The sequence below is a fragment of the Lactuca virosa genome, chromosome 3 (assembly GCF_052849685.1).
Source record: "Lactuca virosa cultivar CGN04683 chromosome 3, Lactuca_virosa_CGN04683_v6, whole genome shotgun sequence".
NCBI lineage: Eukaryota > Viridiplantae > Streptophyta > Magnoliopsida > Asterales > Asteraceae > Lactuca > Lactuca virosa.
In genome coordinates, this window is record NC_136428.1 from 119,905,755 (window position 1) to 119,922,061 (window position 16,307).

Genomic DNA, 16,307 nt, shown 5'->3' on the forward strand with positions numbered 1-16,307 from the left:
GGGGATGGGTAATTGGGTTGATTGTTTGATATTTAAACATAATAATTATATTATTGTGGGTTGAAAACCCTATGTACTCACCAGGTTTCCCAACCTGATCCACTCAGTTTATTTGTATCACAGGTGTCGATATGAAGTTACATTACACTGAGAGATTAAGGAGATATAAATCACTAGTGATAATGAATGTAAGTTATGTTTATGCTTATGTTTCTGTATTGACGATGACATCCCAAATGTTTTAAAACGAATAAAAATACTTTTCTTCGGAAATGCCTTGATATATATATTTATCATATTTTACTGGGAATAAATTCCGCAACATTTTTTATTAAAAGATGTACTCTGATTTTTATAAAGCATAAACAAAATCGGTCTTTTTCTGGCCGTGAAAATGGGGATGTCACAATTGGTATCAGAGCATTAGTTTAAGCGAACTAGGAATATGGAATTATTTCTAGACTTAAACTTAGAATGCTAAGCGATGATTGTGAGGAGTGTGTCTAATAAAATTTAGGTAATACACCTGAATAGACACAAGCACTAGCTTATTTAGGGAAAATGCCTAACATGCTTTTATGTGCTAAATGATTTGTGATGCTTTATGCTATCGTTTGATCGGATCTATGGTCTGTTGCCGACCAGATCTGGAAATTTTATGTGCTCAGGTTTCTAAACGTTTAATTACGATATTAGAACTGACATGTAACTTTTTGGAGTAATAAGGAGGAATACGCGTCTAAATCTTCCTCTATCTATATTCTCGTCTCAATACACCGAACGCCTGCTTTGGTGTATAGAATGTCATGATAAGGACTCATAGCAGACTGAGCAAATGGAGGAAATAAGAAGGCTTACGATATTGAATGATACCTATAGGAAGATATTTTAAGAGTGATATCTTGCCTTTAGAACGCGTCTAAGAAATAATACGTCTAGTACGGGAGAAGTACACTTTCGATTAGCAGAAAGAAATATTTTTGGTATAATCCATGAAGTTATCCCATCGTCTGACATTTCCATCACCAACCGAGAAGTACCTAAATTTTATTAGACACACTCCTCACAATCATCGCTTAGCATTCTAAGTTTAAGTCTAGAAATAATTCCATATTCCTAGTTCGCTTAAACTAATGCTCTGATACCAATTGTGACATCCTCATTTTCACGGCCAGAAAAGACCGATTTTGTTTATGCTTTATAAAAAAATCAGAGTACTTCTTTTGATAAAAATTGTTGCGGAATTTGTTCCCAGTAAAACATGATAAATACGTTATCAAAGCATTTCCGAAGAAATGTATTTTTTTATTCATTTTAAAACATTTGGGATGTCATTGTCAATACAGAAACATAAGCATAAACAGAACTTACATTCATTTACACTAGTGATCTACATCTCTTTAATCTCTCAGTGTAATGTAACTTCATATCGACACCTGTGATACAAATAAGCTTGAGTGGGTCAGGTTGGGAAACCTGGTGAGTACATAGGGTTTTCAACCCACAATAATATAATTATTATGTTACTCGTCAAACAATTAACCCAATTACTCATCCCCATTATCTTCGTTATTCTTAAGGGTCTACCCTAAGAATCATCTATCATGCATTCGTTCATTCCGAAGTCCATCGCTTCCAGGGTTCATATGACAGGCACTAAGTCCATAGCTGCCAATGCTCGTTTGTAAAGCACTAATTCCATAGCTGCTAAAGTTCATTCATCGGGTACTAAATCCATAGCTACAACGTTTATCTAACAGGTACTAAGTCCATAGCTACCGGAGTTTATCCAATAGGCACTAAGTCCATAGCTGCCGATGTTATTTATTAGGCACTAAGTCTATAGCTGCCAATGTTCACTCATATCATCTTTCATCTCTCATCATTCATCTACCCATGTTTTACCCAACATATTCGTAGATATAAAATACATATACAATTTAAATTATTTAAAACATGTATAAAATCGTTCATCCAGCATAGATAGCAAGTATACATGTTATATGCACACATAGCACGTAATTTATATAAAATATTTCATATCTACGTGTAAGATGAAAGTAACTATGCACTCACTTGATAAGGTGGTGACTCGGTACTCGGACAGCGCTTCGTTTACTTTAAAATAGTTTCCTTCGACGAAACCTAGTATTATTACCACTAGATTTTAGTTTAATATTTACCGTGACTAATTATTAGTTTTACTATTATTATTATTATATAAGCGTTTAAACAATATTTTCCAACCACTATGTACAAACAGGGGCCAGACATAAAACACCGGAGGGCAGGATCATTTTGGCATATAGCACTTCTGAAATCCAACAACCCAGGCGGCCCTTCAAACCGGATTCCCCGTACCGCAAGTGGTTAAAAAGATATTATAACGACACTTATATAACCCATAATAATAGCTCAAATAATTATTATAAGGTCCTAATAACGTTACTATATTTAAATAAAAGCTATATTAAAAATTAGGTAGGCATATCTTACCTACGAGGGGGTTTGGCTAGAAGTCGTGCTCTGCAGGGGCAGAACTTCCGAGCCGAAAGCTCTTCTTCTCGGAGCCGTTGAGCGCTCCGGGGCTTTCTTCTAGCGCTAGGGGAGTTTTTGGGAGGTTTAGAGAGAGTGTAGAGAGAAGAAAGAATGGGTGGGAGAGGTTCTATCTATAGGTTGAAATATGGCTGAACTTGGTGCCACATGTCACCATCTGGTGGCAAGACTTGGGGAGAAAGCAATGACCAAGATTGTGCCACGTCACCCATTTTCGCACAGCACACTTCCGACTTCTAAAATCCGCAACTTTCGCATACAAGCTCCGTTTTTGACGTTCTTTATATCCACGCGTAGGTAAAAATAAGATCTACAACTTTCATTTTGACTCCGTCGGCTAATTCTCGACTGATCATAAATTTAACAGTAGGAGGAGATTATACTGTTAAATGACCGCGAAAAATTCGTAACTCTTTCATACAGAATCCGTTTTCGTCTTTCTTTTTATCGTTGACTTCCTATTAATGAGATCTTCAAATCTCATTTAGGTCGCGTAGGGAAAAAACCGCTCGATCTAAAATTCGAGTTTCGGGTCGTGCACTGCTATGCCAAATCTTAGAAAATTCATAACTTCCTCATACGAAGTCAGATTTGGGCGTTCTTTTTATGCACGCTCTCGGTTTAACGTATAATACAACTTTTGTTTAGATCACTAAGGCCAAAAAGTCCCCTATCGTAAATTCACTATTTACGTCTCCGGTGCCGTGCCAGTTTTGCCGTAAAACTTCGACGGGCCATAACTTATTCGTTATAACTCGGATTTCAGCGTTCTTTATATGTACGGAACCCTTGTAACATATACTACCACTTGGTTAAGATTAATCCTTATAAATAATATTCCATCAATAACTCATTTTTATGCTTATTGTCTCTAAATTGACTAGCCCGAATGTGCGGGCGTTACAACAGACGAAAACGGAGTCCGTATGAAGGAGTTACGAATTTTTCGCGGCCATTTAACGGTCTAATCTCCTTCTACTATTAAATTTAAGATCGGTCAAGAATTAGCCGACAGAGTCTAAATGAAAGTTGTAGATCTTGTTTTTACCTACGTGTGGAAAAAAAAAGTCGAAAACGGAGCTCGTATGCGAGAGTTATGATTTTTCTAAGTCGGGAGGGTGCTGTGCGAGTTTGGGTGACGTGGCGCGATCACAGCCGTTGCTTTCTCTCCAAGGAAAGCCATCAGATGATGACACATGGCACTAACTCGACGAGTCAGTGGACCGACTCAACGAGTCCATCAGGAATTCAGCCTATAAATAAGAGTGTCGGGTTCCCTCATTTCCTCACCCCTCAACCCTCTTCTTTCTCTCTCAAAGCTCCCTAACCCCCCTAAAGTCTAGGTAAACCCCCTAGCACCCGAAGGAAGCCCCGAGGCTCCCGAAGCCCCGAGAAAAGAGCCTTTCGGCTAAGAAACTCTGCTCCAGCAGAGCCCGGTTTTCGAGAAAACCCGCTGTTTCGTCAAAGGAAAATAGAATCGTTAAAAGTGAAGCGCTGCCCGAATTTGGAATCATCACTTTAACAAGTGAGTGCATAGTTACTTTCATCTTACACATAGATATGAAGTATTTAATATAAATTACATGCTATGTGTGCATATTGTCTGTATACTTGCCGTCTATGCTGGGTGAAAGATTTTTATACATGTTTTAAATGATTTAAACTGTATATGTATTTTATATCTACAAAATGTGTTGGGTAAAACATAGATAGATGAAATAGTTGCTGTGTGACAAAAAAAAAATGATGTGAGGTGATATAGACCATGAGATAAGGGTGAGAGGTGAACCATGAGAGAAGCCTTTTACCCAAGTGTTGGCCCCGTCATCTAGCAGAGTATGGATGACAACCACAGACTATTCTATACAATCCAATGGAACACTAGTAGGCTCGCAACTTGTAGGTGTATTTGAACTGTGTATTCACTAGCTTTACTCTAAAAATCCATTGACATGTATTGCGAGTGGATTCTCGGAAATGATACTGTCGATAAACGAGATAACCCTGGCGACTATGAGACTTAGTGCCAAAACCTTGGCGACTATGCGACTTAGTGCCTGTTGTATAAACCCTGGCGACTATGAGACTTCGTGCCTAAACCCTGGCGACTATGCGACTTAGTGCCTGTTGAGTAAACCCTGGCAACGATGGATTTCGTGCCGTTTCCTTAAGATGATCCTTAGGAATGAATTAACGAGGAATAGTCGATTCTTAGGGTAGATCCTTGAGAGTAAAGAAGATAATGGGGATGGGTAATTGGGTTGATTGTTTGATGTTTAAACATAATAATTATATTATCGTGGGTTGAAAACCCTATGTACTCACCAGGTTTCCCAACCTGACCCACTCAGTTTATTTGTATCACAGGTGTCGATATGAAGTTACATTACACTGAGAGATTAAGGAGATATAAATCACTAGTGATAATGAATGTAAGTTCTGTTTATGCTTATGTTTCTGTATTGACGATGACATCCCAAATGTTTTAAAATGAATAAAAATATTTTTCTTTGGAAATGCCTTGATAACGTATTTATCATGTTTTACTGGGAACAAATTCCGCAACATTTTTATTAAAAGAGGTAGTCTGATTTTTATAAAGCATAAACAAAATCGGTCTTTTTCTAGCCATGAAAATGAGGATGTCACAATAGTCTCTTTTATAAGAGTTATATAGATATTGATTACAATATACCACGTTGTTACCAATATGCCCACGATTTTAAAAATCCAAACAACAAAGGTCATACTGTCTACTTTCTCTCTTGGATTTTCATAATGATTACCAATATCAACAATGGTTTCATATTTGTCTAAAAACTCATTTATGCAACTGGAAAAAAAATCATTTGCATATCACCTTCCTTTTAATCGTGATATTGATACATACCAACTCATATGAAGTTTTTTCAACCAATTACTTGGTATGTGGATGTATTTTATATCAAAATTTTGATTAAGTCTCATCATAAAAAAGTGACGATACATTTCATAACAATATATTTTTACATTTTAATTGGTTTTAGGATTTTATTAAATAGAATTATAATTAAATTTTGTATTTATTTATTATCATATATTAAAAATCAAATAAGTTGTAATGGTTGTGTCAACAAAAATAGATTATAATTTAATCTTAATATATATGATATTTGAGGTTAAAAATTATTATGCATTGATAAAAACTACTTATATATTGGCCTATTAACAAAATAGTCAGCTTTGATATTTTTATTTTTTTACGATTTAACCATCGAAACTTGATATTGTTAGTGGTTACCTGGAAATAGTCGATTCCAATGGTTTAATTGCAAGTAATAGCTGGCTTCAATAGTTAAAATGCAAAGAAAAAAAATCAAGGACGACTTTTTTTTATCAATAGAGCCAAAAATGTATTTGATATGTGCATATCTACATATATATTTTACATCATATCTTAATATTTTTAACTATAATTATGCTTATTATAGAACAAATGGTACTTATTATGCTTAATATATGTTATGTAGCATAAATGACATGCTCGGAAGCAATATGGAAGCTGGAAGCAGGAAAATGTGAGCTTAGGCAAGAAGAAGACACAAGAAGGATGTTGCTAGACAGCTTGACCCCTCGTCAGTATTTGACCATATCTCATGACTCGTAACTCTGATTAAGGTGATTCAAAATGATCTGAAAACTAGACACAATTTCGGACGACTTTCGTGTTTTGAGAAAAGTCGGATTTTCAACCACCACGATGTGGTGACCCCACCACGACGTGGTGAATGGAATCTTCGCGATTCTTGGCGCTGACTTGGGGAATACGGGATAAACACGAGGACCACGACGTGGTGCCTTTACCACGTCGTGGTGTCGAGATTTTTGGTAACCATATATATATCGGACATTAGGTCGATTCCAGGGGGAGAGAGTTGAAGGCTGCGACTATTAACAAAAAAATACCCTTCTAAGACCCATTTGAGGGCAAAATTCAACTAGATATCAAAGGATAAAGAGATTGGAGCGAGGATTTGCATCTACACATTCGGTTTGCTTAGTTTAATCATGATTAGTCTATTTTCCCTTATGTTTATGTGTTTTCCAGCTGTGATTATGGGCTAAAAACCCTTGCTTTCGTTTAGTTAGATGAAACCTAAAACTATGAGTTAGTTTCTTACTTTATGGATTATATGAATTTGGTTTATGCATGTGTTTGATTATCATTACCTAGCATGTTAAAGGTTGTAACTTTGTTGCTTAATTTCAAGTGTAGTGTAGCTTAGGGACCTTTAAATTACATGAACTTGATTACCTAGTGATTTAGTGACCATTAAATTGCTAGAGCTAGGATCGACCAAATCTTAGATAAGTAATAAAAGTAACAAATTTAGCTGTGCTGGAGAACATAATTGTGACCATAATTGTGTTTGTTTAGATACATCTTACATAGCCCATCTATAATGAATAACTAATTTTGTGTTTTGCTTATGTATGACCATACAATGTAGTTCATGAATTGGTGAAAATATTAGTAAATTTGGACTTGAATTGCTAATTACAACAACTTGGTAACCAACTTTATTAATCCATAAATAAGAACTAACCATAGAAAAAAAGGTGGATTCGAAACTAAACGAAAGTGTTTTAGTATATTGATTACAATCGTTTTTATTTTAGTGCTTAAGTTTTTCTGAACTTGTAAAATCAGATAAAACCCCCACTTTTAGTTGTTTTTCTTAGTTTAGCTTTTAGTAATTATTTTATTAATTAAATACCGTTCGCTGTGATCGACACCCGACTTACCCAAGCTATACTATAATCTGACTAGGTACACTGCCTATAGGTGTATAGTTAGTATAAGTTTGTTAGGTTATAAATTTAAAAGTTGATAGGTATATTTTGTGTACATCAGTATTTTATCCAAATTTTCCTTAGATATAAATAGATTATTGTTATGGGTCAAATTAAATCCCATTTTACCAAATATAAACGTATTGGAATAAATCCACAAAATAAAAATTTTAATGTATGTAGTAATGAACTCAAACTTAATTGACTTTAAAAAGCTCGATAGAAAAACGGAATATGGGGGAAAATAGCTTATTTTACCGTTTGTTATTAAAGGAGTTGTTAAAATGCGTTCAAGTCTTATCACTTGAAAATGGATTCTTCAAGTGGGTGTCATACTATATCATACTATATCATACTACACTTGTAGCCTGCCATACCATACTATACTTGTAGCCTCCCACATCATTTTCCCTCACCTCATAAAACTCGTGGGTGTCATACCACAACTTACAAAACTTTTTTTTTCTGGTTTTTTTAATTAAATAAAATATAATTTAATATTTAGATATGTATAAATAGTATATCAATGTTATACTCTATTTATAGGGTAGAGGTGAACATTGGGACCCAGACAAGGTAGCAGATGAGCTTTCTCGGGCTTTGACCGGTAAACAGGTGGGTCAGGCAATGGCTTCAACGGGTCGAGTTTTCAAGAGTATAGTTGGGCCTTTACCGAGCTTTTTTTGCCGGGCTATACATGGATCTGTTTTACATGATTTAAAAAAAGGATTTACTAAGTCTGTGAGTATGATTCCATTGGTGTTAATGTTCTCTCGTTATCACTAATCTAATTAGTGGTAGTGGTATAGCTTTGGAGCGGAAAACTATAATGAGATAAACAAGGCAAGTTTTCTTACAAATTTTATCTAGACAATGAGATAAAGATTGTAACCGGTTATGTTCCTAATTACGGTTGTAGGCTAGGAAAGAGTATGAATTTCTTTTAAACTATGTGTTTATAGTTGTCCGTCCCAAAGATTGACCAATGATTAAACTGATCATTTGCGGTGATGATTTGTTTCTTTTATCAATACTTCGATAGCTCCACTGCATGCTCATTATTACATATTTTATTGGTCTTGGACATAATTTTGAAGCTCAATAAAATAAAAGAGGATTAAGCATACAAATAAACAAACCAAAATAAGTAGGATGCATTAGTATGAAGAAATAAAAGTAAAATGAGGATGCTATAATAGGAAGAAATGAAATTAAAATTTTATAATAAACAAACCAATAAAATATGTTTCTATTACTTAAAAAACATAAAAAAAAAATCGAGAAACCCAACTTTCAGGCCTAAACGCAGCCCATGCAAGGCCAAAATGCCTTACCAGGTTGTTTTTCAAGGATGGTCTCCCGATCTGTACTTCCACTGGTTGAGTAAGATTTGACCATGATCGACATTTTGGGCCTATAGGATGGGTTGGGTCGAGGTCGAGCACCCTTTTTTGCACCTATGGTTTGCGAGTTGAGTATCGGGTTGGATTGGGCTTTTAAATATTAACGTAGTAACAAAATAGGAAATAACATCTACATTTACTATTATTATACTTGCAGAAAAGTTCCTCAAGGAAACAACACTTTTCTCCAAAAATGTTATTCTCTGACTATGTCAACTCCTAAGTTGGCCCACATCTCTCACTATATGGTTGACATACGACGTACTACCCACAGAGTGCTCGATTCAATTGAAAATAAGGTGTCGTTTGTTTTTTTGAAGAGAAAATGTCTGAAGTCTGCGGACCACCTCTGCAACCTTCTGTAGCAGAAGAGGGAGACCAAACGTATGCAACATGTAATAAAAAGTCTGTTTGTTTTTTAACCTCTGCAGACTGCTGCAATAAGTTAAAATAAGGTGTGAAGAGGTTTGAAGCAGAGGGTCAAGTGTTGCGCTACGCAACACACGCGCAACAGTTTTTAAGTCAGAAGTCTTCTGAAAAACAAACAGCTGCGAAGGGCCAAGTGTTGCGCGTGTGCTGCGCGGCGCAACCATAAGTGGTCAGAAGTGTTTTAAAAAAAACACAACTTAAGACTCCTACTTTAGTTGTTAACATTAATAATTGTACATTTTCTGCAAGTAAACCACCGATTAACAACATTTTATTGCCGTCAACTATTGGTACCCTCTTAGACTACTACTCGAATAAAATTTTATACTCCTGCAAATCGATACCATGATCTCAAGAATGTAAAATCTCTACAAACCAAGGGGGTGTTTGGTTCAAATAAACTTTTGGAACGAATGAAATCTATCAAATGAACTAGAATGTGAAGGAACTAGAATCTACTATGTGTTTGGTTGACATAAAATGAAATCTGATCTTCTTGGTTTTCATATTTTAAAATGAATTGGAAAGTAGATTACGTAATATGACCAAAATAATGTTTATGGTTTTGTTTAACTTATTATTATTTTTAATAAAAATGATAAACGTTGATTAATTAAACTCTTATCCACTCAAACTTATGTAGGCATGTTAACGTGAGTGAGTGCTTATGGGTGTGGGTGTTAGGTTGGGATAGGGGACGAGGTAAGGTGGGGTGTGCATCAATGTGGGCTTGTGGATGTTAGTATGTATGCAAATATATGTATGTGTACGTATATGTGTGGGTGGGTATGTAGTGTAGGGGTGGGCATAAAGTCTGGGTAGGTAGTGTAAGGGTGGGACGAGGTATGAATATGTGTATGGGTGTTAGGGTAAGGTGGGTGGAGTGGGTGGTGAATGATTGGGTGGGGGTATAGAAGTGATGATGATAACATGCTCTAATTTAATGAACTATGGCAAAAATTAAGATGAGATAGATAAACTGTTTCTCTTTATAATAAAACATAAGTAATGATATATAAATTTATTTTTAGTCAAAAAAATTACCAATTCTTTCACACATAATTTAATGTAATTTAAAAAATTCTACTGTTTTTGATTTTTCGCTCAAAGAAACTTATAAAAAAATTATAAAATTTAGAAGTTGCATTAAAATCAGTAAAACCGAAAAAAAAAAAAGATAAAACCATAGAAAAGAAAAACTCAAAAAAGTTAAAAGTTTTTTTTGGTAGAAAATGAAAATAATAGTTAGTTTTTCCAAAGCTTTACCACAAAATAGACAATAATATCAAAAATAGTCATGATTTTCGTAAGTTGACCACTTGCAAAAGTCCAGATTTTCGCACGTAAAAAAAATTGTTTTTTTTTATTTATTTTTTGTAAATTTCAACCTTTATAATTGTTTTTCATAAGAACTCCATTTCTATCTGGATTTTTTTATTGTAACAAAGGTTTTTTATGATCATATTACATACCAAATTTAGATGTCAGAAAGTCATACTTTTTTAAGTATTGTAAAAATTGGTCTAGTCATTAATCAATCCTTAGGCGTTAGGCGGCCTCGACCTGTCTACAATTGGTATTAAGCGGCCTTTTTATGCGGTCTCAGTCAATATTGGGTTCTTGGCGGAGTTAGGCAATACTAGGTGGCCGAAATTTTCAACATTTTCAATTTCAAAATTTTCAAATATTATACCAAAATTTTCAAAATTTCGAAATTTTAAACTTTCAAATATTATACCAAAAGTTTTAGTTTTCAAAATTACAAAATCTCAATTTTTCAAATTTTAAATACTTATTTTCTTATGATATATTAATTTATGAATAATTTATTCTCCATGATTAATCCCTGTCTAGACGATTATTCTCTTACCCCTAGTTGTCCAACTAACTAACATCCATCGTTTTTGATAACCTTAACTTTTTTAGCTCCAAAGTAGGTTATTCGATGAAAAATAAGGAAAAAAAACTCAACTTTAATCCTTCATAAATTTAAAAATGAACTAGGTTTGAGCTAATGTATATTTTATTATTATTATTATTATTATTTTTTTGTAACAAGAGTCATGCATTCACATATTACACTCTCAATTGGATCTGGAAAAATAATACTCCTTTTAGCTCGTCCCCTATCACAAGAGTGACTTTAAAAATCTTTAAAAAAGTCATAGGCCATCAAGATTTTAACAGATGTTAAACTAGAAAACTTTATAAACAAAAAGTTCAAAAAAAAATATTCGAAAAATAAAATTGAAGACCACCTAAATTTCCACACATATAAAAAGAATCACATAGTAGTGGAAAAATTAATGTCATTTTGTATTTTCTTACCTTTTTTTTTGTAAAAACCTTTGAAAAGAAATTTTCCCCTATTTGAAACAAACTTGAAGTTTGCAAGGGATTTGAAAGGGCTTTAAAACAGATCTCTCATGGAAGTGCAAACTCAACGCAATTCAGCAATTGATAAAACTGCTCCATTGGTGGTATACAATAATGATGCATCTCTAATATTATTTACATTCCTTTTACTGATCTCATGAAAAGTTTCATATTCAGGCATAGAAACGATGGAATAATCGAACAGAAACCATACTATGTACCTGAATTTGCATGATGATGCTTTGTTCTGATACGGCTCTTCATTAGGAATCTATGTAACGCTAAGTGTAGTTGATACGGTGCTTTCGCTGTGCCATTCACCGGTGACGGAGACCGGCGAAGGCAAGAAGTCTTTCAACAAAACCGTCTTATCACTGGCTTCAGACGGTGGTGGCGGTTTTACAGAATCAATTCTCCCTGGGGCTTGAATATCCTCCAACACATCCAACACCTCACTCATCGTAGGCCTTATTTCTGAATAATACTGTAAACATTGAAAAGCCAACTCTGCCACTGATGTTATCATCCTCATAATTTCAGCATCTGAATTGGATCCTAGATCCGGGTCTATCAATTGATCTAACGCACATCTTTGTATCCTGTTCAAAGCTAGATCAGCCAAACTAATCTCATCTTGTGACCTGCTTAAATCGACAGCCACCATTGATGATATTAGTTCAATCAAGACCACTCCAAAACTGTAAACGTCACTCTTATCCGTTAATTGGTAACAATGGTGATATTGGGGATCCACGTATCCTGGGGTTCCCTGAGGAGCTGTAGACACGTGAGTGACATCATTCGGTATGAGCCTGGAGAGCCCAAAATCTGCTACCTTGGCACTGAAATTGTGATCAAGGAGAATGTTACTGGTCTTGACATCTCGGTGTATGATTTCAGAGGCATGAAGGTACACTAAAGCTCTGGCAGTTTCAATGGCGATATTCATACGTAAGGGCCATGTTAGCGAGCTTGGATTTGATAGTTCGCCATGGAGGTGATCTGCAACAGTGCCATTGGAGATGTACTCATACACAAGGAGAAGCTCATGGCTTTGTCGAGAAGTGCAACCATAGAGGACCACGAGGTTGGGATGCCTCAATCTGGTGAGGATTTTGACCTCATTAATAAATTGTTTGACTCGCTTGTAATTGTGCTCGTAGAGTCTCTTCACTGCAACTTCTCGGCCATCTTGGAGTTTACCATAGTAAACAGCTCTTTTACCTCCATTCCCTAGTTCCTTAGAAGGGTCGAAATTTTCGGTGGCATTTTCAAGCTCTGTGTAGGAGAAAACAGAGACACCATAGAAAAGACTCCCATCTTCATTGTTTGGTGATATGTCGTCCTTTGATGAGTAATAGGAAGGAAGGTTGGTCTTGTAGCGTCGCCAGATTATGAACATAAGACGAGAGAGGATGAGGATGAAGGCAGATCCAGCGAGAACTATAGCAAGAAATTAAAATACCTTTAGGTAAAAATTCTTACAGATGTATGTGTGTGTTTATGTGCATTTATATAATTTGTAATAGTGTATCGAACAATCGATCAAGGGATATATTACCTAGGATGAGTGTCAGTTTTCTGTGTGTTTTTTCTATTTCTGCTGCAATTAAACAACAAACGATGAGTTACATTTCAATTCTGGTGTACCCAAAATAAGGAGAAAATGAAAAGGAAAAGATAAGGCATAAATACCCTTTTTTGTGTTGGTAGACTTGAGTCCCATCATGGTTGTGCCAGTGCGCATCACCCATTTTGGCGTTGGAACATAGAAACTGTCCATTGGGAGTATGACACTGGCCTTCTTCCTTGTGACACTTATCGCAGGAAGGTGACAGCTTAATTGAAATAGAGAATACAGAACTGAGAAGAGAAAATATGTTGGTTTTGTTAAGTACTTTATGGTCACCTGTCTCTACAGGCAGCCGTATTACTTGACATGTAGGTGGGAGATCACTTAGAATTGTTGTGTTGCTGATTGAATACTTATAGTAGAAGTTGTGGTCTTTGCATTTGTTATAGCTATTGTAATTAAATTGGTGAAAATAAGCCTCCGTTCGTGCATCATAAGTGGAATTGTTTGTACATTTGTAAAGCGTGATGAAAGGTTTGATTGAAGTGGAATACAAAAGAGGACTTGGAGAAGTGAAATTATACATAAGTGCCTCACACCTTTCCTTCTGTACAAGTTTTTCAAACATGTTGTTAACAACCCAGATGGAAGAATCAGATACAAAATTGCCATGAATCTGATATGAGTCTCTTCCAAGACGAATTTCCCCACCATACGAAGTACAGTTGACCTTGATCAACCCGCATTGCGTGTCACTGGCATTATAAAAAGGGTACTTGGATGGGGCTAAATGTGGGCAAACGAAACTTTTTGGGCAGATTGATGTAGAAATGCTGTGGTTTGTAGCAGAGTGAAGAAAAGGTAGACAAGAGAGAAGAAAGGAGGCAAAAAAGACCACAAGAATCATTTCAGATGTCCAACAAGAAATAGGTTAGTTAGACGCTTACTATCAGCCAGATCTATGTGTTCTCTAGAGGAAGTACTCTTTGGAACAATTAGACTGAAAGATCTGAGGTTTTATGTAATATTTAATAAGCTTTCTCGGCTTGCATGCCAAAAGCATTGAAATTCCATCACTTTTGTAATTTTCTCCTTATTGAAAAAGACCAAGACTTTTGAGTCACCCTTCTCTTCTCCTCCATTCATCCTTAACCCTTTTCAAACGCCAAAATGTCACTTGGAAAATTATATGTGATTCCCATTTATGCCCCATCTAATACGTTTCAACTCACCATAATCCAAACTTACGCGAATAAGACATCTTTAGAATTTAGACACTGTTTTCTTAAATTTCCAAAATCATATCATCCTAGAAAATAAGTATATAATTTTTCACCGACAGAAATATCAGACCATGAAGTTGACCTTAGGATGAGTCTTGGACCAATCAGTAAAGTTGTACACCTGAATCATGAAAACAACCCACTTGAAGAAAGTTAGCAAGGTAACATAAGCTTTCACATTATTTGTGTTTTTGCAGTATCAAGGAAAAATAAACTAATTAGAATAAATTACATGCATCGTCCCTCTTGTAGATGCAAATGCTCGTTCAGTCCCTATTTTCAAAAATTAACTTTGACCATCCCTGGGTTGTCATTTCCTTGTATGGTTAGTCCTATCATCGTTAGTGGTTGCCGATTAAGTGCCCCACATGCCCGATCAGTCTCTCGTTTGTTTTAAATGACTATTGCCATTTTCTATTTATTTTTCATTTGTTTATAATTTATCAATTAAATTAGGTTAACTATAAATTTTAAAAACTTATATCATTTTCATCTCTCTCTCTCTCTCTCTCTCTCTCTCTCTCTCTCTCTCTCTCTCTCTCTCCGGACACCGATCACGACTATCTTGTGACATCCCCAATTTTCTCGGTCAGAAAAGACCGTTTTATTTATGCTTATTTTAAAACAGTGTTTATTGTAATGCGGAATTTGTCCCATAAAAAATATTTTTGAAGAAATGTTTTTCATGGATTATTATAAACTTTTTGGTGTCATAACTGATACAAGAAACATAAGCATAAACGTAATTATTACACGCCTTACAATAACTCATTGCACTAATAACTTATACTACTTGAATCTCTCAGCGGACTGTACATTCATATTGATACATGTGATACAAAGAAACTGAATGGGTCAGACTTGGGAGCCTGGTGAGCACATAGGGTTTCCAACATACAATATTAATATCATATTGTTTTAAATTTATATCCTAGAGGATCTTTGTAACAACGAGTACACAACATTGCATCGGGGATTCCTTAGCAATATGTGTCGGTAAGGCAACCATGAGGGGGATAGAGTATTCGAATGAACACACAATCCATACTCCCGGATAGTATGATTCATTAACACCTACAGATTGTGAGTCTGCTAGTGTTTCGCTGGAGTATCTAGAAAAGTTTGTGGTTGTCATCAATACTCTGCTAAATATCTGCTCTTAGTTGGGCATGGTCTCTCACCATTATATTACATCCGGTATGGTTTCTCACCACCATTCTATCTTTGGCATGGTCTCTCACCATTATCTTACATCTAATATGGTCTCTCACCACTATTATATCTATGACATTGTCTCTCACCATTATATTATCTCTGGTATGGTCTCTCACCACTATTCTATCTTTTTTTCTCTATCTACCATTTTTACTCGATACAATATAAGTATAATAAAATACATATATAATTTATTAATCATTATCTCATTTAGCACAATTATCAGGAACGCAAATAATAAGCACATAGAACATCTAAGAAGATTAAATACTTGATATCTATGTGTAAATTGAAAGTAACTATGCACTCACTTGACTTAGGTGAATGACTGGTGATTTCGGCAGAGCTTCGCCTAACACCTTTAGCTTTTCCTCTGACGTGACCTAGGTTCATATTACTAAGTATTAGTCTGATATTCCTTATGACTAATGATAGTCTAGATTCCTCACTAATCCCAATGTCTACATCAAGATCTATCAAGTAAGGAACAACTAGGTAGGATCATATCGAATGTAGGGTCCGTTTGGTATACAGAGTATACTGTTTGGAAATCGCACTTTAAACACCTCACTAAATCCAGCCTAGACATCATCCCCGTAAGTAGATCAATCAATATAATGACTTGGAATTACTAATAAA

General features: G+C 35.3%; 1 protein-coding gene across 3 annotated transcripts; it reads right to left on the minus strand.

The window, feature by feature from the left end:
- Positions 1–11,064: 11,064 nt before the first annotated feature.
- On the minus strand, positions 11,065–14,201 carry LOC145166478 (LEAF RUST 10 DISEASE-RESISTANCE LOCUS RECEPTOR-LIKE PROTEIN KINASE-like 1.1). Of its 3 annotated transcripts, none has more exons than XM_079085463.1 (3): positions 13,348–14,201; positions 13,159–13,191; positions 11,065–13,040 (listed from the first exon to the last, which is right to left on the minus strand). In XM_079085463.1, the coding sequence occupies exons 1-3, from the start codon at positions 14,075–14,077 to the stop codon at positions 11,869–11,871; spliced, it is 1,935 nt and encodes a 644-aa protein (XP_078941589.1). In that variant the 5' UTR covers positions 14,078–14,201; the 3' UTR covers positions 11,065–11,868. The 3 variants fall into 3 exon arrangements, with proteins under 3 accessions (XP_078941589.1, XP_078941588.1, XP_078941587.1); XM_079085462.1 differs by having other exon boundaries at positions 13,159–13,197; positions 13,293–13,511; XM_079085461.1 differs by having other exon boundaries at positions 11,066–13,040; positions 13,159–13,200; positions 13,293–13,511.
- Positions 14,202–16,307: the final 2,106 nt, after the last annotated feature.

Excerpts from the sequence above, each read along its gene's own strand:
- LOC145166478 (XM_079085463.1), bottom strand. The coding sequence starts at position 14,077 with ATGATTCTTGTGGTCTTTTTTGCCTCCTTTCTTCTCTCTTGTCTACCT. Across the intron at positions 13,192-13,347 it reads ATGTTCCAACGCCAAAATGG|AAAAAACACACAGAAAACTG; the intron begins GTGATGCGCACT and ends CAGCAGAAATAG. Across the intron at positions 13,041-13,158 it reads AAAACTGACACTCATCCTAG|TTCTCGCTGGATCTGCCTTC; the intron begins GTAATATATCCC and ends TTCTTGCTATAG.